Here is a 25,750-nt window from a genome sequence, read left to right on the forward strand (position 1 = left end):
AGAGCACATATTTTTGATTGAATTATCCAAGTCGACAAGTATTAGCAAGTACATGCCACAGCTACATGCAAAAGAATGCATATGATTTCAAGATAAAGGCACATGGTAATGATTCGTGCCACAAATCTAGAATATAAAGTTTAGCCTGTGATATTTTTATTGATTTCAAATATTGTTCTATTTTTATATTATATTTTTTATCGCTCTATATATATATTTTTTGCCTCGATTGATCTTTGCATTATTTGTGTAATATATGTGTGAAATTTTCATGGTGTGCAATTTATTGTTTATTCCTCATCTCTATAGTATAAGTATCATTTATATATATATATTTATTATTTATTGAATTACAAGAGTTATAGGAGAAGCCCATATCTAGACCTAACAAGATTTTTTAAGACTGAATACTATTAGAAAAACCACGACCTAATTATATTAAATCTCATGCTTTACCGACTGATGCCAAGCAGGAGGCTAATCGTTATTTTTATATAAAGAATAACGTGACATCTTGCAATAAGCTAATGTAATGTATAATTAAAGGCATGAAAGTCAATTGAAATTGAAGGCGTTTGATGCTATAGTGAGGTCCACGTTATAATGGCAGTGGAGAAAGATAGGAAAACAACGTTGCCGATCCTCAGTCTTGTCAATGCCTTCTATAGACGGTAGCTGTTACAGGTTTATTAATGTAGCCTAATATTAACTGTTCATTCTTGTTTAAAATTATCAATTATATTATTCTTCAATAAATTAAATAATGAATTTTCATAATTAAGATTAAATATTTAGTTAATATATTATTAATTCTGAATTGTTAAAAGACGATCTGGCAACAGAGCAAAGCAAGAAAGAGATAGCGCTATCCGCTTTGTTGAATGATAGACAATGGTAGCAATACCATTGCTAATCAAACACTGCCATTATAACGTGGACCTCACTATATGATTTTCCAAGGAATATTATGGAGGTTTCAATTCTTATCATGATGGAAATGTGTTGGAAAAATATTATTATCTGATGACCCTCCTATTTCAACAGATGGTTTGTTGTAGATCATGATACTATCATAGATCATCATAATGAAATTAATCTATAATGATTATCTTAGGATAGAAAACAATCTACAATAACATGTTAAAAACATATTTTTTAGTTTAATCTATCATCAAAAAGCAAATAAAATAGAATTATGGGAAATCTTCAGGGTCTTGAATAATATTTTCCATTAAAAATCTAATTCTCCTCATCAACTGAAAATTTCAATGAAATGTATAAAGGTTTAAATGGTCTGTTTCAAGGTCATTTTCTGAATATTTGTTTAAGTTAATGGTTTATTTCAATGTCATTTCCTGCAAATATGTTATCAAAATGAAAGGACTGAAACCATAAAAATGTGGATTGTTAGAAAAATTTCGATTGGAAGAGAGAAATAGATTTGCAGATGATAGGTTAAGGCTACTAGATGTTATAGGTACTTTTGAAAATATTGAGTTTATCTATATTATTAGTTCCTGTATTGTTGGGGAAGAACTAATAAATTCCTGTAACCTTCTAGAGCATCAATCATGTTTCCTGAAAATGATCCAATCTTTATGGGACCCGGAAACTATTAAATTAAAATTCAATATCATCATAAAACTACGGTATTTATACAGCGATTAATTCGTGTTGAAAAAGAGTGACAGATTTCGAGCGTACAGTGTAGGTACAAATAATCTTTCATCAAACCTGTCATAATGGTCAATTTAATTCTGAATATTCTTATTTTACTTACAACATCTTATCTGGCCGTGGACTGTGTGGAAATCATTTCTACGGTGAGTTATGAAGCATTTAGCCCCAATTTTTTATCATCCAAAAAATGTTCTTCAATTTCTCTAGGCAGATTTCTCCTCAGCTTCTCATTCGACGTGAAGGGCAGACCTTAAAAATATTTCAAATAAATAAATAAACATGGAAATGTGAAAAGATGTATCATGAGTCTGAAATATAAATTAAAAGTTCATTTTGAGAATCATTATCATTTACAAATTTCAAACGAATAAATAAACATGAAGATGTATCATGGTCTGTAATCTAAATTCAAAGTTCATTTTGAGAATCATTATCATTTACAAATTTCAAATGAAGAAGTAAACATAAAGATGTATCATGGTCTGAAATCGGAATTCACAATTCATTTTGAGAATCATTATCATTTACAAATTTCAAACGAATAAATAAACATTAAGATGTATCATGGTCTGAAATCTAAATTCAAAGTTCATTTTGAGAATCATTATCATTTACAAATTTCAAATGAAGGAATAAACATAAAGATGTATCATGGTCTGAAATCGGAATTCACAATTCATTGAGGATCATTTACAAATTGTTTTTCAGGAGGAATTGGGAGCCGACAAATGATTTTAATTTGGAAAATAATAGTTGTCCCACTAATCGGTCGGCTAGTTGTCCGTCTAGCCATCCCGCTAATCGGTCGACTAGTTGTCCTCCCACTAATCGGTCGACTAGTTGTCCCACTAATCGGTCGACTAGTCATCCCACTAATCGGTCGACTAGTTGTCCCACTAATCGGTCTAGTTGTGCTGTGTTGAGTGGGAAAAAATTAGGAAGTGATTTGAGAGGATTTCAACGAAGAGTTAATGGTGACGATTTTGCAGAAAAAATTATGAGATTCAAAAAGATATAGTGAAGTCCACGTTATAATGACAGTATTTGATCAACTTTGGTCTTGCTATCCTTGTCTATCATTCGACAAAGACGGTGGTACTATCCTCCTCTAGATCCACAACGATGACAATATTATGTTTTTGACAGTGTAGAAATATAATTAGTTAATGCAGAGAATCAGCATCGCTATTCTGCTATCTTTATTCACTGCCATTATAACGTGGACCACACTATAGACCTTGAAACTACAAACAAAACTGAATCTAAGTGCCGGTTGCACAAAAGCCGGTTAACCTTTAACCGTGATTAATTTCACGAGAAACAATCGGAGAAGGTATTTTTTATAAGACGGTTTCTCTGATTGGTTCTCGTGGAATTGATCACGATTAAAATTAAACCGGCTTTTGTGCAACCGGTACTAAATCGGCCAGTGCAGACATGTACTTCATTGAGGGAGGATTAAAAAAGGAGAAAAATTAAGATGTGAAATAAGAGGAGTTTAACAGTTAACGGAGTATGAAAGAGAGTACGGTACGGTACCTAATTGAGAGAAATTTGAAAAATCTGGTGTGGCGCACTCACACAACTTTCCTTGCCGTTATGAAAATTGATCACCTGACGCTAGTGTACTCGCGCATCTCAAGTCTACTATTCAAAGTTATGAGACAGCTGGTGATAGGTCAATAACGCTGGAAACACATAAAGTCATAGTGAATGATTTAATAGAACCAGCAGTTGCCAACCAGTTTGCAATTTAATAATCACATTTTCTCGGATTTCAAGCTTATTTCCAATTCTAGGTGGAAATGTTACAGGACATTAATTGCAGAGATTTTCATGCTCAATCTTTTCCACTCGAAATTTTTTGTTTAAATTATATCCGAGACCTGATAATTGGAAATATAAAATCAAGCTTTGCATAGATGGGGCGGAGCTCCTGAATTTTTTACAGATATGGGACTAGTGGCAGTTGATATAGTTTATCAATGACTATTCCAGGTATAAATTTGATTAAAATCGTTGGAGCCGTTTTCGAGACAATCGCGAAAAACCCTGTTTTTGACAACATTTTCGCCATTTTAGCCGCCATCTTGAATTGGATTTGTTCGAAATTGTTCGTGTCGGATCCTTATAGTGTAAGGACCTTAAGTTTCAAATTTCAAGTCATTCCGTTAATTGGGAGATGAGATATCGTGTACACAGACGCACATACACTCCTATACACACACACACACACACACACACACACACACACACACACACACACACACACACACACACACACACACACACACACATATAGACCAATACCCAAAAACCACTTTTTTGGACTCAGGGGACCTTGAAACGTATAGAAATTTAGAAATTGGGGTACCTTAATTTTTTTCGGAGAGCAATACTTTCCTTACCTATGGTAATAGGGCAAGGAAAGAAAAAATTGAAAAATGTCAAGAAGTAATGAAGAGAAGTTACTGAGAAAACGAAGTTGAAGTGAAGAGTACCTATAGCGAGGTCCACGTTATAATGACAGTATTTGATAAACTTTGATGTTGCTATCCTTGTCTATCTTTCGACAAAGCAGGTAGTACTATCCACGGTATTTAGATGAAAACGATAGGGGTCATGAAATGTGTGCGCAGTGGCAGGCCAGCTAGATTGCGTTATCGCCACCAACCGAGGTTTTTAACACCTATTGCCAATTTATGAAACTTATTTTTGTTAAAAACAGATGATTAGATATAAAATGACGTCAGCTACACCGGAAATTTAGCACAAACATGCGCGTGACACCTACCGTACCGTCTTCGTCTATATACTGTGGTACTATCCTTTTCTAGCTCCACAACGAACCCAAATCTGTTTTTGACGATGTAGAAATATAATTAATTAAGGCAGATAATAGGCAAAGCTGTTCTTCCATCCCTATCCACTGCCATTATAACGTGGACCTCACTATAGTAGAATAAGGATAAGAATAAGAATCTTTATTATCATAGACATTGTTAACAATGTGTTGTTTGTAAATGAATGTTTCAGCCAAGTCTGGTGTTGCATGAATGCATTCAATGTCCAGGTAAAGATGATTTACCGGTTGTTTTGAAAGACACAGTCCTGAACCAGGTCTCTCCATTTCATATCGACTTTTCCGGAAAGATTTTGATCCGAGAAGAGCTGGATGATCCTATGAGTGTAAGTTGAACTGTTCAAACAATTATTATTTTCAACTTTTCACTACTTTCCTTTTTACATTAGTTTTGAAAATATTTTCTGGGATTATTTTTTAACTTTCCACTCCTTTTTACACTGGTTTTGAAAATATTTTCTGGAACTATTTTTAAACTTTACACTCCTCTCTACATTAGTTTTGGAAATATATTATGGATTTTTTACATTTTACACTTACCGTAGTGTTGAGAATATTTTCTGGAATTATTTTTGAACTGTTCACTACTTTTCACATTAGTTTTGAAAATATTTTCTGGGATTATTTTTCAACTTTTCACTCCTTTTTACACTAGTTTTGAAAATATTTTCTGGGATTATTTTTCAACTTTACACTCCTCTCTACAGTAGTTTTGGAAATATATTATGGATTTTTTACATTTTACACTTACCGTAGTGATGAGAATATTTTCTGGAATTATTTTTAAACTTTTAACTACTTTTCACATTAGTTTTGAAAATATTTTCTGGGATTATTTTTTAACTTTTCACTCCTTTTTACACTAGTTTTGAAAATATTTTCTGGGATTATTTTTCAACTTTACACTCCATTTTACACTAATTTTGGAAATATATTATGGATTTTTTACATTTTACACTTACCATAGTGATGAGAATATTTTCTGGAATTATTTTTAAACTTTTCACTACTTTTTACATTAGTTTTGAAAATATTTTCTGGGATTATTTTTTAACTTTTCACTCCTTTTTACACTAGTTTTGAAAATATTTTCTGGGATTATTTTTCAACTTTACACTCCATTTTACACTAATTTTGGAAATATATTATGGATTTTTTACATTTTACACTTACCATAGTGATGAGAATATTTTCTGGAATTATTTTTAAACTTTTCACTACTTTTTACATTAGTTTTGACAAATATTTTCTGGGATTATTTTTTAACTTTTCACTCCTTTTTACACTAGTTTTGAAAATATTTTCTGGGATTATTTTTCAACTTTACACTCCTCTCTACATTAGTTTTGGAAATATATTATTGATATTTTACATTTTACACTTACCGTAGTGATGAGAATATTTTCTGGAATTATTTTTGAACTTTTCACTACTTTTTACATTAGTTTTGAAAATATTTTCTGTGAGATAGAAGAATACCTGAGGCCTTAAGTGTGCGAGCATCATAGACGCGCTGAATTTTTTCAGCTCATTTACAGGATGCATTGTCTCTTATGAGGAGACTATATAGAAGCAAAATATACACGCCGTATAAGAGGCCATGCATTCTGAAAACGTGCCGGAGGATTTTGGTTATGTCGGCAAAGTGGAACTTTGTCCTAAGGGACTCCCCAAAATCCAAGCCATACACTTATTGACCGAGCGAAGTGAGGTCTAAGATTCAAGTCGACGGTTTGGCATTTGTTTAAATGTTTATATGTTGCGCATTTACGGCTAAACGCGGTAATAGATTTTCACGAAATTTGACAGGTATGTTCCTTTTTAAATTGCGCGTCGACGTATATACAAGGTTTTTTTTGGAAATTTTGCATTTCAAGGATAATATTAAAGGAAAAAGGAGCCTCCTTCATACGCCAATATTAGAGTAATAATCAGACTATAGAATTATTCATCATAAATCAGCTGTCTAGTGGACTATAATACTACCCATTCAAAAACATGGAACATCTTGAAAATGTATCTTTCCATCAACGTTAGTAGACAGTTGACTATAATACTACCCATTCAAAAACATCGAACATCTTGAAAATGTATCTTTCCATCAACGTTGTAGACAGTTGCAGCCAGACCTGATAACAGCGCTCACACTCACATTCCGGGACGACACGTCACGGTACAATAGGACGGAAAGCTCTATTTTTATTTAGGATTTTTCTAGACATTTTAAATTGATAAATTATTTATTAATTTTTGAGAAAACATAACAACAGGTCGATGTAACCATAGAGAAACGATAGCATAAGTAGATATCCCATGGTATAGGGCGATTATGTCGCAGCTCAAGCGGATAGATCACGTAGTTCTTTCCCATGCAACTGTGTGACGCTGGTAGTCTCTCAAATTGTGCCGTTCATACACTCTCACCCCTACAAAACAGTAAAAATTGACCATAATCGACAGTAATCGTCTTAAGATAACAGTAAAAGTTGTGACATAAACGCCCTATACCATGGGATATCTACTTACGCTATTGTTTCTCTATGATGTAACTTACTGAGCGCGAGGTCTACTGTTCACAGAACTACTAGTAATAATAATAAAACTCGAATTCAATCATAGAATTTTTTTCATCAGATGAAAATGATACTGAGCAAGTGCAAGTCGAAAGCGGATTCAACATGCGAACACTACACAACTCTCAAATTTGAAGGAGTTTGCGGTTTCGTGTCTAAATGGAAGTCATTCTTTGGAAACAACACACTACCTTCCAGCTGCCCTTACCCAGCGGTAAGCATCTATCACTCATTTTCTGTCAGCACCAAAAATAAGTTGCGTTTTGAAAAAGCATGTTATATTTTAACCGTGATTAAATTCCGCAAGAGCCAATCAGAGAATCCTTCTTAAAAAACCTCAGATTGGTTCTGACAAATTCCCGTTTTGTCTCCATTGAATCTGATTCCTGAAGATTGGGTGCGTTTTAGCAGGAAAAATATTTAGAATTTCTTCTTCAGATTTAACCTTCCGGCAGTCTCGCTGTTGTAAAAAGTACAACAGTGTCAGTTTTTTGCTGCACAAAACTATTGGATGGTGTGGTGTCAGTGAATGAGTCACCTATGCATTCCAAAACGTTCTCCCCATCACTCCACTGAGTTGCAGTATCAACCGAGCAATGGTTCAGTCTTTAGGTGCCATTAATTAGTCGCGACAGTCCATAAGTTGCACTGTGCATAAGATAGGGAAAAACTGTATACGGGGACTGTAAACGAACGTATCACAGAATTGATGGCTTTTCTTGGTGTACTTTATTGGGCTATGAAATGGTAATCATCCAAATGTTCATAGGTGTAAAATAATCCAAAAAAATGGAAAAGTAATTATACAATTAATTAATATGTTTTGGCAGTAAACAGAGTACATAATACTTGGAAAGTTGGATGTTGTAAAAAGTACATGCGACTGCTCGTGTGATTAAATAGGGCGCGACTACCGGAAGGTTGAATAATTTAATGCTGAAAACTGAATTATTCAACTTGAATGGGATAGAATACCTTATTGTTAACCGGCCTTTTGAAATATGTGATATTTCAGATAATAATAGTTATTAACAATAAGGTATCCTATCCCATTCAAACTATTTTTTAACTACTGTTTAATATTTAAGAGAATAATTATTATTCTCTAAAATATTACATAATTCAAAATGCCTGTCAACAAAGGTATCCTATCCCATTCAAGTTGAAAAATTCAGTTTTTTAGCATAACCCATTATTTCAATAATCATTGAAGTTACAAACTTCTATCTGATTTCAATGACTTTATCATCTGATTTTACATAATAAGTAATCACTCATGTCCCCTCATAAAGCCGCAAAAAAATATAAAATCGAAAATTTGAAGAAAAATGTTAAATCTTTCACTATTACTAACCCGGTAAAAGAGCCTTTTAGGTTCTATAATGGAACTTTTTTCATCATTTTGATGTGAGAAAACACCTCACAAAGTTTGTCGGTCCATTTCAAAAATACTCTGTATACACAGAGTGTTCCATGAAAGTTGTAACAGCTGGAGACTATAGATTCTACATGGAAATAGCAACAAAAAATGTAAAACGAAATTTTCTTATATCGACCTTAGTTTTCGAGATATATCAATTTTTCGATATTTTTGAAAAACGTCAATAACTAGAACACCATCAGTCAAAATCCAATTCTACCTTCTAAGGATATGGTTGGTAAGAGGATGATTTTTCAATAAGACTCACATGATTTGTTCATTTGTCTCATTTTATAATATGCTAAAAATATACTAAATATACCATTTCAATATCATTCAATAGTGAAAATAATGCCATTTTAGAATAAATGATTCCGTAACATTTAATTTTTGAAGATGACATCTTGCAGGTATGTTCCTTTTCTACGCAAACATTCCTGTAGTCTCTTCATCACATTGTCCATGCATGGTTTGATGTAACATTACAACTGGAATTTCTGAAATCGTTTCTCGAATCTTGGCTTCCAATTCTGTAACAACGGAAGAATTGAAACCCAAGATTCGAGAATTGATCTCAAATTCCAGTTGTAATGTTACGTCAAACCATGGACAATATGATGAAGAGAGTACAGGATTGTTTGCGTGGAAAAGGAATACACTTGCAAGATGTCATCTTCAAAGAATAAATGTTACAGTATTATTTATTCTAAAATTGAATTATTTTTATTATTGAATGATAAGAAAAACTTTATTTAAAGATTTGCTTTTCTTGAAATTATTCAACTTTCAAAATTACCCGTTTCTCTGAAACACTCTGTATTATGATTGTGACATAAATCAGTTGATTGAGAATGATAGATTTTATCAGTTGAATGAATTAATGGAGAATAATATTAATGAATGAGTGTTTTTATAATCTGTTTTCAGGGAGAGTATGAAATGAGACACGGAAAAATCACCAAAGATATGATGCAGATGATGCCGCTTTCTGATTCGACCTGGAAGGTGGTCTCCAAAGGCTTCAAGGACGACAGAATGATAGCTTGTTCTGTTATGAGATTCTCAATCAAAAGAGAAGCGAGAAAAAAGAAGGACTAAGCATCCAATTTTATCTTTGAATATGCAAGCTAAGGTGGAGGAAGAGAATCCAGATCTTTGAAATGTAAAGTTGATAACTTGACAAATAAAATAATCTGCAACTGAATCACTTATTATTATCATAGCTATCCTATATAATAATCCTTTATAAATTAAGATTTGATAACTATAGTCTCGTTGTTACAAGTTAATTACACAATAACTCAAACAGTCAATCATTTACACAAAAATAAGAATGTATGTGTGTGAAGTTAATTAAACAGATAGCCTACTAAAGAATTAATGATTCAGGTTGAATTTTAGATGTTTCAAGCTGAAACTAAACAAATACTCAAGTTGTTACAAGTTAATTGCCCAATTTTTCATATAATCAATCATTTACACAAAAATGAGAATGAATATATCAAGTTAATTAAACAGATAGCCTACTCAAAAATTAATGATTCAGGTTGAATGTTGAAACTTAACAAATACTCAATAAACCTTTTTCACAAGAATAAGAATGGATGTTTCAAGTTGATTAAATATATAATCAAACAGTCAACCATTTCCATAAAAATAAGGATGAGTTTTGAACTAGGAAATATCCTAGTAAATCATGACTCAGGTGGAAACGTTTTGAAAATTTGAGTAAAATCAAGTGATTATTAATCTTATTAAAATACTTAGAAATTGTAAAAAACAACAGATTTCTGTGGTTTTTGACAATTTCTTAGTATTTTTATTCAATATGAATAATTACCACAATATCAACTTCTCAACTACATAAAAGGTGATTATTAATCTAGTTCCATTCGGCAGAGGTGGACGAATACCTGCAGCAGTTGAGGGATTCTCTTTTCTCAATGGCAGCAAGATAGAAATTGTTAAATCCTGTGTTTACCTTGGATCCACCATCACAAGTTCTTCTTTTGGAAACCTTTCTCTTAGAGCGTCCATACGCAAGTCGAGGCTAGCCGCCGGTCATGCAGTTTCAACATTGGCAAAATCAAAAACCAACTCCATTTCTTGCATTAAGAAGATATTTTATGGCATTGGTCAAGTCAGTACTGCTATATGGTGCACACATATGGGGATTACGACTCTTGAATGAGTTTGAAACTGTGCAAACCAGCTTCTACAGAAGGATTTTTCATTTGCCTCAGTGTACTCCGAATGCAGAATTGCGCATGGAGGTCGGGGAGGTTTGCATTTCCTACCTAATTTTTGCTGCAGCTATTAACTGGGTTATCCGGATTTTGAAAATGGATGATGATCGTCTCCCAAAAATTTGTTTCATTAGACAGGCTGAGTTGATAAGACTGGGTGCAGTTGATCACATATATAATTGGGCGGCCCAGTTGAAGTTGCTGCTGGAGGGTGTCAACAGGGGAGAGCTCATCTTTAGCAGAGATGTTCGAGAATGGCAGATGAATAAAAGGGTCATACTCCATGATTTCAAGATGAGGCTCAGAGTTCAAGATCTTGAGAGGTGCAATGGATCTGCTTCGCATTGTGAGGCTGCTTACTTCGGTCTTAATCTGCCTTTTCACTGTATCAGGCTGATGATACAGCTGCGACTTTCACTACTTTTTACATTAGTTTTGAAAATATTTTCTGGGATTATTTTTCAACTTTTCACTCCTTTTTACACTAGTTTTGAGAATATTTTCTGGAATTATTTTTCAACTTTACACTCCTCTCTACATTAGTTTTGGAAATATATTATGGATTTTTTACATTTTACACTTACCGTAGTGATGAGAATATTTTCTGGAATTATTTTTAAACTTTTAACTACTTTTCACATTAGTTTTGAAAATATTTTCTGGGATTATTTTTTAACTTTTCACTCCTTTTTACACTAGTTTTGAAAATATTTTCTGGGATTATTTTTCAACTTTACACTCCATTTTACACTAATTTTGGAAATATATTATGGATTTTTTACATTTTACACTTACCATAGTGATGAGAATATTTTCTGGAATTATTTTTAAACTTTTCACTACTTTTTACATTAGTTTTGACAAATATTTTCTGGGATTATTTTTTAACTTTTCACTCCTTTTTACACTAGTTTTGAAAATATTTTCTGGGATTATTTTTCAACTTTACACTCCTCTCTACATTAGTTTTGGAAATATATTATTGATATTTTACATTTTACACTTACCGTAGTGATGAGAATATTTTCTGGAATTATTTTTGAACTTTTCACTACTTTTTACATTAGTTTTGAAAATATTTTCTGTGAGATAGAAGAATACCTGAGGCCTTAAGTGTGCGAGCATCATAGACGCGCTGAATTTTTTCAGCTCATTTACAGGATGCATTGTCTCTTATGAGGAGACTATATAGAAGCAAAATATACACGCCGTATAAGAGGCCATGCATTCTGAAAACGTGCCGGAGGATTTTGGTTATGTCGGCAAAGTGGAACTTTGTCCTAAGGGACTCCCCAAAATCCAAGCCATACACTTATTGACCGAGCGAAGTGAGGTCTAAGATTCAAGTCGACGGTTTGGCATTTGTTTAAATGTTATATGTTGCGCATTTACGGCTAAACGCGGTAATAGATTTTCACGAAATTTGACAGGTATGTTCCTTTTTAAATTGCGCGTCGACGTATATACAAGGTTTTTTTTGGAAATTTTGCATTTCAAGGATAATATTAAAGGAAAAAGGAGCCTCCTTCATACGCCAATATTAGAGTAATAATCAGACTATAGAATTATTCATCATAAATCAGCTGTCTAGTGGACTATAATACTACCCATTCAAAAACATGGAACATCTTGAAAATGTATCTTTCCATCAACGTTAGTAGACAGTTGACTATAATACTACCCATTCAAAAACATCGAACATCTTGAAAATGTATCTTTCCATCAACGTTGTAGACAGTTGCAGCCAGACCTGATAACAGCGCTCACACTCACATTCCGGGACGACACGTCACGGTACAATAGGACGGAAAGCTCTATTTTTATTTAGGATTTTTCTAGACATTTTAAATTGATAAATTATTTATTAATTTTTGAGAAAACATAACAACAGGTCGATGTAACCATAGAGAAACGATAGCATAAGTAGATATCCCATGGTATAGGGCGATTATGTCGCAGCTCAAGCGGATAGATCACGTAGTTCTTTCCCATGCAACTGTGTGACGCTGGTAGTCTCTCAAATTGTGCCGTTCATACACTCTCACCCCTACAAAACAGTAAAAATTGACCATAATCGACAGTAATCGTCTTAAGATAACAGTAAAAGTTGTGACATAAACGCCCTATACCATGGGATATCTACTTACGCTATTGTTTCTCTATGATGTAACTTACTGAGCGCGAGGTCTACTGTTCACAGAACTACTAGTAATAATAATAAAACTCGAAATTCAATCATAGAATTTTTTTCATCAGATGAAAATGATACTGAGCAAGTGCAAGTCGAAAGCGGATTCAACATGCGAACACTACACAACTCTCAAATTTGAAGGAGTTTGCGGTTTCGTGTCTAAATGGAAGTCATTCTTTGGAAACAACACACTACCTTCCAGCTGCCCTTACCCAGCGGTAAGCATCTATCACTCATTTTCTGTCAGCACCAAAAATAAGTTGCGTTTTGAAAAAGCATGTTATATTTTAACCGTGATTAAATTCCGCAAGAGCCAATCAGAGAATCCTTCTTAAAAAACCTCAGATTGGTTCTGACAAATTCCCGTTTTGTCTCCATTGAATCCTGATTCCTGAAGATTGGGTGCGTTTTAGCAGGAAAAATATTTAGAATTTCTTCTTCAGATTTAACCTTCCGGCAGTCTCGCTGTTGTAAAAAGTACAACAGTGTCAGTTTTTTGCTGCACAAAACTATTGGATGGTGTGGTGTCAGTGAATGAGTCACCTATGCATTCCAAAACGTTCTCCCCATCACTCCACTGAGTTGCAGTATCAACCGAGCAATGGTTCAGTCTTTAGGTGCCATTAATTAGTCGCGACAGTCCATAAGTTGCACTGTGCATAAGATAGGGAAAAACTGTATACGGGGACTGTAAACGAACGTATCACAGAATTGATGGCTTTTCTTGGTGTACTTTATTGGGCTATGAAATGGTAATCATCCAAATGTTCATAGGTGTAAAATAATCCAAAAAAATGGAAAAGTAATTATACAATTAATTAATATGTTTTGGCAGTAAACAGAGTACATAATACTTGGAAAGTTGGATGTTGTAAAAAGTACATGCGACTGCTCGTGTGATTAAATAGGGCGCGACTACCGGAAGGTTGAATAATTTAATGCTGAAAACTGAATTATTCAACTTGAATGGGATAGAATACCTTATTGTTAACCGGCCTTTTGAAATATGTGATATTTCAGATAATAATAGTTATTAACAATAAGGTATCCTATCCCATTCAAACTATTTTTTAACTACTGTTTAATATTTAAGAGAATAATTATTATTCTCTAAAATATTACATAATTCAAAATGCCTGTCAACAAAGGTATCCTATCCCATTCAAGTTGAAAAATTCAGTTTTTTAGCATAACCATTATTTCAATAATCATTGAAGTTACAAACTTCTATCTGATTTCAATGACTTTATCATCTGATTTTACATAATAAGTAATCACTCATGTCCCCTCATAAAGCCGCAAAAAAATATAAAATCGAAAATTTGAAGAAAAATGTTAAATCTTTCACTATTACTAACCCGGTAAAAGAGCCTTTTAGGTTCTATAATGGAACTTTTTTCATCATTTTGATGTGAGAAAACACCTCACAAAGTTTGTCGGTCCATTTCAAAAATACTCTGTATACACAGAGTGTTCCATGAAAGTTGTAACAGCTGGAGACTATAGATTCTACATGGAAATAGCAACAAAAAATGTAAAACGAAATTTTCTTATATCGACCTTAGTTTTCGAGATATATCAATTTTTCGATATTTTTGAAAAACGTCAATAACTAGAACACCATCAGTCAAAATCCAATTCTACCTTCTAAGGATATGGTTGGTAAGAGGATGATTTTTCATGATTTGTTCACATGATTTGTTCACATGACTCACATGATTTGTTCATTTGTCTCATTTTATAATATGCTAAAAATATACTAAATATACCATTTCAATATCATTCAATAGTGAAAATAATGCCATTTTAGAATAAATGATTCCGTAACATTTAATTTTTGAAGATGACATCTTGCAGGTATGTTCCTTTTCTACGCAAACATTCCTGTAGTCTCTTCATCACATTGTCCATGCATGGTTTGATGTAACATTACAACTGGAATTTCTGAAATCGTTTCTCGAATCTTGGCTTCCAATTCTGTAACAACGGAAGAATTGAAACCCAAGATTCGAGAATTGATCTCAAATTCCAGTTGTAATGTTACGTCAAACCATGGACAATATGATGAAGAGAGTACAGGATTGTTTGCGTGGAAAAGGAATACACTTGCAAGATGTCATCTTCAAAGAATAAATGTTACAGTATTATTTATTCTAAAATTGAATTATTTTTATTATTGAATGATAAGAAAAACTTTATTTAAAGATTTGCTTTTCTTGAAATTATTCAACTTTCAAAATTACCCGTTTCTCTGAAACACTCTGTATTATGATTGTGACATAAATCAGTTGATTGAGAATGATAGATTTTATCAGTTGAATGAATTAATGGAGAATAATATTAATGAATGAGTGTTTTTATAATCTGTTTTCAGGGAGAGTATGAAATGAGACACGGAAAAATCACCAAAGATATGATGCAGATGATGCCGCTTTCTGATTCGACCTGGAAGGTGGTCTCCAAAGGCTTCAAGGACGACAGAATGATAGCTTGTTCTGTTATGAGATTCTCAATCAAAAGAGAAGCGAGAAAAAAGAAGGACTAAGCATCCAATTTTATCTTTGAATATGCAAGCTAAGGTGGAGGAAGAGAATCCAGATCTTTGAAATGTAAAGTTGATAACTTGACAAATAAAATAATCTGCAACTGAATCACTTATTATTATCATAGCTATCCTATATAATAATCCTTTATAAATTAAGATTTGATAACTATAGTCTCGTTGTTACAAGTTAATTACACAATAACTCAAACAGTCAATCATTTACACAAAAATAAGAATGTATGTGTGTGAAGTTAATTAAACAGATAGCCTACTAAAGAATTAATGATTCAGGTTGAATTTTAGATGTTTCAAGCTGAAACTAAACAAATACTCAAGTTGTTACAAGTTAATTGCCCAATTTTTCATATAATCAATCATTTACACAAAAATGAGAATGAATATATCAAGTTAATTAAACAGATAGCCTACTCAAAAATTAATGATTCAGGTTGAATGTTGAAACTTAACAAATACTCAATAAACCTTTTTCACAAGAATAAGAATGGATGTTTCAAGTTGATTAAATATATAATCAAACAGTCAACCATTTCCATAAAAATAAGGATGAGTTTTGAACTGGGAAATATCCTAGTAAATCATGACTCAGGTGGAAACGTTTTGAAAATTTGAGTAAAATCAAGTGATTATTAATCTTATTAAAATACTTAGAAATTGTAAAAAACAACAGATTTCTGTGGTTTTTGACAATTTCTTAGTATTTTTATTCAATATGAATAATTACCACAATATCAACTTCTCAACTACATAAAAGGTGATTATTAATCTAGTTCCATTCGGCAGAGGTGGACGAATACCTGCAGCAGTTGAGGGATTCTCTTTTCTCAATGGCAGCAAGATAGAAATTGTTAAATCCTGTGTTTACCTTGGATCCACCATCACAAGTTCTTCTTTTGGAAACCTTTCTCTTAGAGCGTCCATACGCAAGTCGAGGCTAGCCGCCGGTCATGCAGTTTCAACATTGGCAAAATCAAAAACCAACTCCATTTCTTGCATTAAGAAGATATTTTATGGCATTGGTCAAGTCAGTACTGCTATATGGTGCACACATATGGGGATTACGACTCTTGAATGAGTTTGAAACTGTGCAAACCAGCTTCTACAGAAGGATTTTTCATTTGCCTCAGTGTACTCCGAATGCAGAATTGCGCATGGAGGTCGGGGAGGTTTGCATTTCCTACCTAATTTTTGCTGCAGCTATTAACTGGGTTATCCGGATTTTGAAAATGGATGATGATCGTCTCCCAAAAATTTGTTTCATTAGACAGGCTGAGTTGATAAGACTGGGTGCAGTTGATCACATATATAATTGGGCGGCCCAGTTGAAGTTGCTGCTGGAGGGTGTCAACAGGGGAGAGCTCATCTTTAGCAGAGATGTTCGAGAATGGCAGATGAATAAAAGGGTCATACTCCATGATTTCAAGATGAGGCTCAGAGTTCAAGATCTTGAGAGGTGCAATGGATCTGCTTCGCATTGTGAGGCTGCTTACTTCGGTCTTAATCTGCCTTTTCACTGTATCAGGCTGATGATACAGCTGCGACTTGCCACGAGACGACAATTCAACCTCACAAGTAGGGGCAACATCCATAAGATCAGAGCCGATCAGCTGTGTTCCATCTGCAACTTGCAACAGCTGGAGTCAGTCGAGCACGTGCTATTCTCATGCCCACAGTATGCAGCACCGCGAGCATTGCGCCTCATTGGCAGAGTTCCGGCATTTGAGGAACTGGATCCGAGCCTCGTGATCCGCAATCACGCCACACTAACGACGCGGGATATGAAGATCCTATCGACTTTTGTGGAGCAGTGCTTGAAAATTCGCTCATTCTGTTTGAACGAGTAAGATGTGGATTTGACTGTCTAAAGTGCCAACAATGATTTGAGGAACTATGATTTTTTTTTCTTTTGATTGTACTGTGATGAGTGTGATATCCATGAAATTTTTCATTTAAGACATTATTGTCATGAACTCTCTAGATTAGTATGTGATCTATATTTTCTGTGATGATTTGTTTGCTTTTGTAATTGAATTTTGTAAATAATGCCAACCTGATATAGGATAATTCCCTAAAAAGCAACTGTACTAAATAAATAATATAAAATTAAATTAATCTCTTGAACAATATAGTTTTTATATTTCAGTTGTGTTCCATTCTTAAGAACATTGCAATGTTCATCAATGGTGAGCTGTTTAATCGAAGATAGAGAAAATATTGAAGGATTACAAGGAGGAAAATTCAAGTAGAATCAAAGTAATAACAATTCAAATCAGGTGTAATTCAACCAACAAATACTTGAAATCCAAGAAATGTTATGCATTTAAAAATTTCAAAAAAATAGTTGTTTGAATTGAGCTGATTAGCCGAGGTTTCAACAAACTAGAATTATTGTTGACTATAGCTGTCCGTGTTGGTGATACGGTACTTGAAAGTCTCCAGATAAAATAGTTGGAAACTGGAGGGAAGAATAACCAATAAGACGTGCAAAAATATTTTACATGCATAAAACTATTCCGGTCGACTGTCTTCACTCAATTTATAAATCTCGTAGAGTCTATCATTAGGTATGGTATAGATTCATGGGGATTATTCAGAGTAGAAAGAATTCAATTAAGAACCCTGAAGTGCATAACATCTCGATTGCCTCTTATCAAATTAAATATCAACTTCAATAATCTTTCTAATGTACAATTTTTTTACCATACCCTAACTCCAAAGAACTTCTATATTTACAAAATTATAATATTTTTCAAAAATAATATTCAATATACAGATCCTTTGCTCCACCATCTCCTTACAATTTAAGATCACCAGTTATATATCAGTTACCTGGATTTAGAAATATATATGGGAAAAGATCACTCCTCTACATACTTCCTAAATTATTCAATAAATTACCTCTGAATATTCGAGATTATTCAAAAAGTGATGTTCTTAGCTATGTGATAAAAAATAACAATAACCTCATATAAAGAAACAGCTAGCAGAGATTTTGCTGGTACATTAATTTTATTGAGCCACTGCCGCCAGCCACAGCGACCACTTATAATTATTTCTTGAAATTTGAATTTAATTTCTCAATTTTTTCCCCCATGTATGTTTATTATAATTTTGTTTTCATAAATAGTGAATAGCCTACTCATTTTTCATGATTTATGATTTGATTTGATTGATATTTTTCTTCTACTTGAATAGTTTAACTAATTTATTTTCTTAGATTTAGTACCTAGATAAGTTTACCTTCCTCTACATCCTCTTTTCACTTCCCAACTTCCCTTTGCATGGAAAAACATTTTTTCTCTTCCTCTAATCAAATTTGTTAATTTTGTTTCTTTGTAATGTACGATTCTATGATTTATTATGTATAATTATATAGGCACCTACTGAAAAACCTTCGGGTTTAGTGGGACTTCCAATGTGAATATTTTGTTCAATAAAAATTGAACTTGAACTTAATACGACAATCAACAAAATTTGAATTAAATCCTGAATTAAAGAAGTACCCTTTTATATGATGGCCTTATGATATCTCCTTGATAAAGTAGGTAATCATAGAGCAGACGTATATTATTAAAAGCATAATAGAAAGAGGATATTCGCACAGTTCTCTATCAATACATCTACAATGGATGATAAGCATGGGAGCGTATTTACTGAACTAGTACCGGTATATATGGTTTGCATATCCGCTATGACCTAATATAGATGTACTAACCTATATATGTTAGTGCCTCTGCATATACTGTTTGTATAAAATATATAATATGTAGCCTACTATACTTGGGCATAAATAACGTGCAGACGAATGATAGCCTATCTGATGAACATCCGTATTTTAATACGCTGGCAAATTTTAAATCTACATGATTTTATCATGCTCATTTTTCCTATTATCTTATCAATCTAGATTTAATATAATAATCACCTCCATTATCATCTAATAAACAACTAGTCCATTTGATAATGTGATTATTGTATGAATTAATAAGGAATAAGTCATATTTTCATTTTTGTTGAATGTGAAAATTCTATATCTTATCCAGAAAAGGAATATAATAAGACATCCTACAGAAGTGATAAGATGTTGAGTTCAACGTTCAGCTTATTTATAATACTGTTATCGAAAAATTTATTTGTTAATGGCTTGAGTATATCAATGGTGAGTATTGGAAAAACTATTTGTTTCTTCATCTATTTATACACAATCAGGAATCATATTATACACGGTGCCCCACGAAGAGGTTTTACACGTTTAATTTTATATTACCTGCCCATTCATGCACTGAACTTTTTCAAATTTTACACAGTTTACAAAGTAGGTTCTGAAAATATACTGGGGAAATTTCAGCTCCATAATCTTTGTAGAATCAAAATGGCGGCATATTGGAAGACAATACTTTAAGAGCATTAAAAATGTGTTTTTGGTTTTATAAAATATTTTTATTACTAAAATATAAATTACTAAAAATCGAAAGAAGAATCATCAGAACCTGTATTAACAAGAACTATCAAGTAGATGGACACTGGAGATTAGCTTCCAACGAAACTGTTTACAAAGAAATTGAACCTGTCACAAGTACAATAAAAAAAAGCGAATATCTTTCTTCGGTCACCTGATTAGAGCTTCGGAGGACAGACTAAGCAGAAGAATTATTGAAAAGTTGTGGAAAAGTAAAACAAATATAAAATGGATTGACGAACTCAAGGAGGATATGAGAGAGTTGAATATAACATTCGAAGATTTGAAGAACAAGTCGGACAACATCAGAATCCTGAAGGACAAACAGACCAGACTGCAGATCAAAGTCAGACACAGAATGGGAAGAGTGATTTCGGACGAGGAAAGGAAATTAATTTCTGAACGAATGAAGAAATATTGGGCTGAGAGAGGACGGAGTAAAGGTGGAAGATACTGACTACAGTGGTCCAATGAAGGCCATAAAATTATAATAATAATAATAAAATATTTTTATTGTTGCACTTTAGAGCAATATAACTTTTAAATAAGAAAACCAGAACATTGATGAAATTCTCACAGAATACTTTTAGAACCTACTTTGTAAACTGTGTAAAATTTAAAAAAGTTCAGTGCATAAATGGGCACGTAATATAAAATCAAACATGTATAAACCTCTTCGTGGGACACGGTGTATAGTTATGACTGACAGAGAACAACATGCTTCGCCCTGAACTGTTCGGCTCCCAAATTGCATGAACAGCAAAAACATTCCACAAGAAAATGAACTAGAAATTTTGAATTTAGAGCAATGAGACACAAAGTATGCGACAACATTGACAAATTCATGTAGCTATAGTTTTGAATACAGAGATTAATCGATTGATTGAGAAAGATAGGTCAATAAAAAGCCTATTTTACCAGCAAAATAATGCATTTAAAAAATTATAAAACAAGTTTAACAATTTTCACCAGGAGATTTAATTATTATTTACTTTACTAGAGAGAGAAATACAGTACCTACAATAAGTATAATCTATATAAATAAAATCCATTAAAATTAATAACCCTATTATATTAAGCGAGCAATTTCTGTATTTAAATATCTGGTTATTTTTATATCTGGCTATTTTCATATCTGGTTATTTATGTTTAACGGATCTCGAAAACGGCTCTAACGATTTTCACGAAATTTGGAACATAGTAGGTTTTTGATATAAAGATTCGATAGCTCTAGGTCTCATCCTTGGGAAAACTCGCTGAACGACATTAGAAGGATAATTCATCCTTGGCTGAAACAGCTGTGGATAGTAAAAAAGTGAGTATGTGAAAAATCAGAATATCGCTAATAAGATGACGTATAGTCAGCTGTGAAATATAAACACGATCATTTTAGAGAATTGTGTTCTGTTTATCAATAAATAAAAATAACGAGCGAAGCTCAGTGCCCCGATATTTGGAATAGGCCTAATATGATTATTATATTTTGAATAGCATCTGCTATTCAAAACCAATAAACACCTGGATGCAAAATGCCGCATCGCGCCTCCTCAGGTGTGCATCCAGCTAAAGTTTGTCATGAGATGCATCAACTATCTGGCGGTACGAAGTTCGCCGGGCCAGCTAGTATTTAATAATTTTGAGAGGAAATAACAATAGAATTCATCCAATCATTATTTTAATTAATTAGTTTTATTATTAATTATGAACGCTACATTTCAGCCAGTCTCCAAGATCATCTTCCATGAGTTCGCACAATGTCCAGGGAAAAATGATCTGGTGCTGTCTTTAAGGAACACATCCATTAACCAGATTACCCCGTTTTCTAACATCATTACTGGTCAAATGATCATCAAGGAAATCATTGCCTATCCTTTGTCTGTAAGTGTTATTATCATCCGTTCATTGACCGAGCGAAGTGAGGTCTAAGATTCAAGTCGCCGTTTGGCATTCTCTTAATGTTTGAATGTTTATATATTTATATGTTGCGCATTTACGGCGAAACGCGGTAATAGATTTTCATGAAATTTGACAGGTATGTTCCATTTAAAATTGCGCGTCGACGTATATACAAGGTTTTTGGAAATTTTGGATTTCAAGGATAATATGAAAGGAAAAAGGAGCCTCCTTCATACGCCAATATTAGAGTAAAATTCAGACTTTAGAATTATTCATCATAAATCAGATGTTTAGTGGACTATAATCCCTTCAACACCCGTTCAATAAAATCGAAAAAAACCATCTTGATTAGTTAAAATGAATATAGATTATTTGTGTTCTACATTATTGAATAATATTTTTCACCAGTTGAGAGCAACAGCCAAGAAGTGTGAAACGAGAGTTGAGACAACATGCGAACACTACACAACCACTAAATTTACCGATACCTGCCAATTTATGCCTTATTGGGCAAAAATTTTTGATAATATCACTATTCCAACATCGGGATGTCCTTTCCCCGCGGTGAGTAGCCTACATCAATTTATTTATATCTCATTGTCCTCTATCTTATAATGTTGAATTTTATGTCTATACATAAAATTAGACCAAGTTTTAAATCGTTATTTCATTTATTTTTATCTAGTTGAATATTACCATAGAGAAACAATAGCATAAGTAGATATCCCATGGTATAGGGCGTTCATGTCGCAACTTTTACTGTTATCTCAAGCTGATAGTCAACGTGGTTCTTTCCCGTGAAGCTTTATGACGCTGGTAGTCTCTCATACTGTGCCGTTCATACACTTTTACGCGGTCAAAACAGTAAAAATCGACAGTAATTGGCTTGAGATAACAGTAAAAAGTTGCGACATAAACGCCCTATACCATGGGATATCTACTTACGCTATTGTTTCTCTATGATATTACATAATATTTTAATTCAACACTCATGATGACTGTCCTTAACAGACAAGTCCCTTGCATAGATTATTTTATAAACAACTAAGTTATAAATCAATATTTTTAATTTCTTCTCTAATTTGGATAAAATGAGTAAGTAAATTTACGATGTATTGAATACATGAATCTCAGTGGAAAGACAATAGTTGAAAATTTTATTCCTATTGAAATTTTAGGTTGAACATTAATTGTTGTCCAAAGTCCAAAAATTGTTAAAAAATGAAATGATTGAAACCTAACAATCTAAAATAGAATGTAATGTCCATAGGAAATTAATAAGGCGAATTATTACACTTTACACTTGGTAATAGAATGAAAGGAAAAGGGTTTAGAGCTCTACACCCGGTTGCACAAAAGCCTGTTAAATTTTAATCATGATGAAATGCAATGAGAACCAATCAGCAAAGGTTTTTCAATGAAGAGGGTTTCTGAGATTGGTTCATGTGACATTTGAGTTAATCGGGGTTAAAAGTTAACAGACTTTTGTGCAACCTGCTTTTAGTATTTTTATAAAAGCTACATACCGGTACTGTATTGATAAAATTAAAAAAATTGCATAGTTGCCTGTAAAGTTGGTATACGGGCGAAAGTTTTACGTGACAACGACTTTGAGTGGTAAAATAATTTTAATGTGAATATTCATTCCTATAGTAGGAAGAAGGATGAAATAATAGTAACAATTTAAAACATTATTTATACAAAGAATTATATTTAAAACATTAATTTATACAAAGAATCTCGCACTGAATTTCATATTAACAAAATTTTATTTTTACCTTCACACATCCTCAACAAAATCACTCTGTCTCTCTCGCTCTTAGGCGGGCTAACTGTGCTCGATTCAATTTTTTACATAGCAAGTCGCGCTCATTTTTTCAAGTTAAACAAATTATTATTGGCTGAGAAACGATTTATACTACTTTTGTGATTGAAAACTACCACATCATTGTGATTACAACAACATAGCCTATTCACTTATACCTATTATACTTACACTTATACCTATTCACTTATACTTATTCACATAACCTATTCACTAAGTAGTGGCGCAGTCGCAGGAGATTGCTCCGTTTCACTCTCTCTCCAGGTGAATGCCTTCGGGTTGCTGCTGCGTTGCTCGCCACTGCTCCTATTCGTGCTCTTTCCAGACGACCGTGAACCGAAACGAACGCTCTCACTCGCTCTCATTGTGAGTGCATAACGTGGGAACGTAACGCAGTTTCTTGAAGTGTCACCCGGCAAACCAATTTATAAGACGTTGTCACGTCAAAAAAACATTACTACAAAGTATTAATTACTAAAGAAATAGATTAATTTCAATTGAAAATAACTTAATAATAATTATTAAAAGAGAATCCCAATTAAATGATGTAGATCACCCTGAAGACTTCTGCTACTGCAAATATTGACAAACGGTAAACAGCTAGATGTTTAATTGGGATTTTCGTTTAATAATAATTATTCATTAATCAGCATTTGAACAAATGCAACTTCCAATTCATTTCCATCTAAAAATAACTTGTTTGCGAATTTTCAGGGTGAATACACTATAGACGGAATACAGTTCGAAACAGATATGTTGCGGATATTTCCCTTTTCTGAGGCTTATTGGATAATTATCGGTCGAATCTACCATCATGAGAAACTAGTCGGCTGTATGTTAAGCAAATTCGAAATAAGGAAAGAGAGAAGAAAAATAAGATTATGAGAACCATATTACAATTACTCTTTGGAGGAATATCTCTAATTCTACTGGATTAAATTGGAAATTATAAATCTGATAGTAAATACACTTTGTGTTGTTAAATGAATCAGAATATCCCTCTCTGTATGAGTGTGATTAAAGTGATTTAACTGGAGACTATCTTTCATTATCCACATTTGCATTGATTTGAATAGAAATCAAGTCGAATATACAGGTTGAAAAGTCCAAAAATTGTTGAAAAAAATGAAATAATTTCTTCTAATAATGTGTCACAGAGTGACAAAGAATAACGGAAACTTCTAGAGACACCATAAAACATTAGTGGTAAGGGTAGAAATGATTTTATTCAAACTAATGTAAAGTTTAAGACTTGCCATTTAAGAATTAATAATAACATCTATCTCTTTTTGACAATTACTTCTTCAAGATGACTTCCTCCTGAACGAATACACTCTTGAAATCTGTGTTGACGATACCTCATTGATCGCTGCAACATCTGCGTTTCCTGGTCCCATGATCTGTCCACCTGCGATTTTATGTTTGTGGAGCTAACTCAAATCAAACTTTTCCACAACTTGACCAATAACTGTGGTTGAATCATAACAGGCCATTCAAAATGAAATTAACATTATCCCAGCTGAAATGTTGCAGCAATCGTTCAGGAATCTCAACACAGATTTCAAGAGAGTATTCGTGCAGGAGGAAGCCATCTTTAAGGAGTAATTATTGTCAAAAAGTGATAGATTTTATTAATAATTCTCAAATGGCAAGTCTTGAACTTTATATTAATTTGAATAAAATCATTTTTGCCCTTCCCTCTAATGTTTTATGGCGTTTTTAAAAGTTCCCGTTATTCTATGTCACTCTGTATTAGTGAAAATATATTTAATGATAAAAAACGAAGCAAAACACAATGCATAAGCTGTCTCAAGGTGACAATTGAATCAAAAATTCAAGATGAAAGTTTTAAGACCATGGATGAAGTAATATTAATTTAAATAGTCCTAAGAGTATCACAGTCATTTATATTTGAGCTCAAATAAAACTGTTTTTTCAAAGTCGAATTAAGCTCAAGCTCACACTAACGTGACTCAGGTCGAGAAGAGACTCGACTCTATAGTGAGGTGCACGTTATAATGACAGTATTTGATC

General features: G+C 33.1%; 2 protein-coding genes across 2 annotated transcripts; both read left to right on the plus strand.

Moving 5' to 3' along the window:
- The first annotated feature begins 1,677 nt into the window (after nt 1-1,677).
- Nucleotides 1,678-9,744, plus strand: LOC120355828. Its single transcript, XM_039444554.1, has 4 exons — nt 1,678-1,823; nt 4,717-4,869; nt 7,178-7,330; nt 9,464-9,744. Exons 1-4 carry the CDS (start codon nt 1,743-1,745, stop codon nt 9,632-9,634), a joined length of 558 nt encoding a protein of 185 aa, XP_039300488.1. The 5' UTR covers nt 1,678-1,742; the 3' UTR covers nt 9,635-9,744.
- A 3,300-nt stretch (nt 9,745-13,044) lies between these two features.
- Nucleotides 13,045-15,632, plus strand: LOC120355829. The gene is made up of 2 exons (XM_039444556.1): nt 13,045-13,191; nt 15,348-15,632. The coding sequence occupies exons 1-2, from the start codon at nt 13,045-13,047 to the stop codon at nt 15,516-15,518; spliced, it is 318 nt and encodes a 105-aa protein (XP_039300490.1). The 3' UTR covers nt 15,519-15,632.
- The last annotated feature ends 10,118 nt before the right edge of the window (nt 15,633-25,750 follow it).

Source organism: Nilaparvata lugens, unplaced genomic scaffold, assembly GCF_014356525.2.
Source record: "Nilaparvata lugens isolate BPH unplaced genomic scaffold, ASM1435652v1 scaffold4932, whole genome shotgun sequence".
Lineage (NCBI taxonomy): Eukaryota > Metazoa > Arthropoda > Insecta > Hemiptera > Delphacidae > Nilaparvata > Nilaparvata lugens.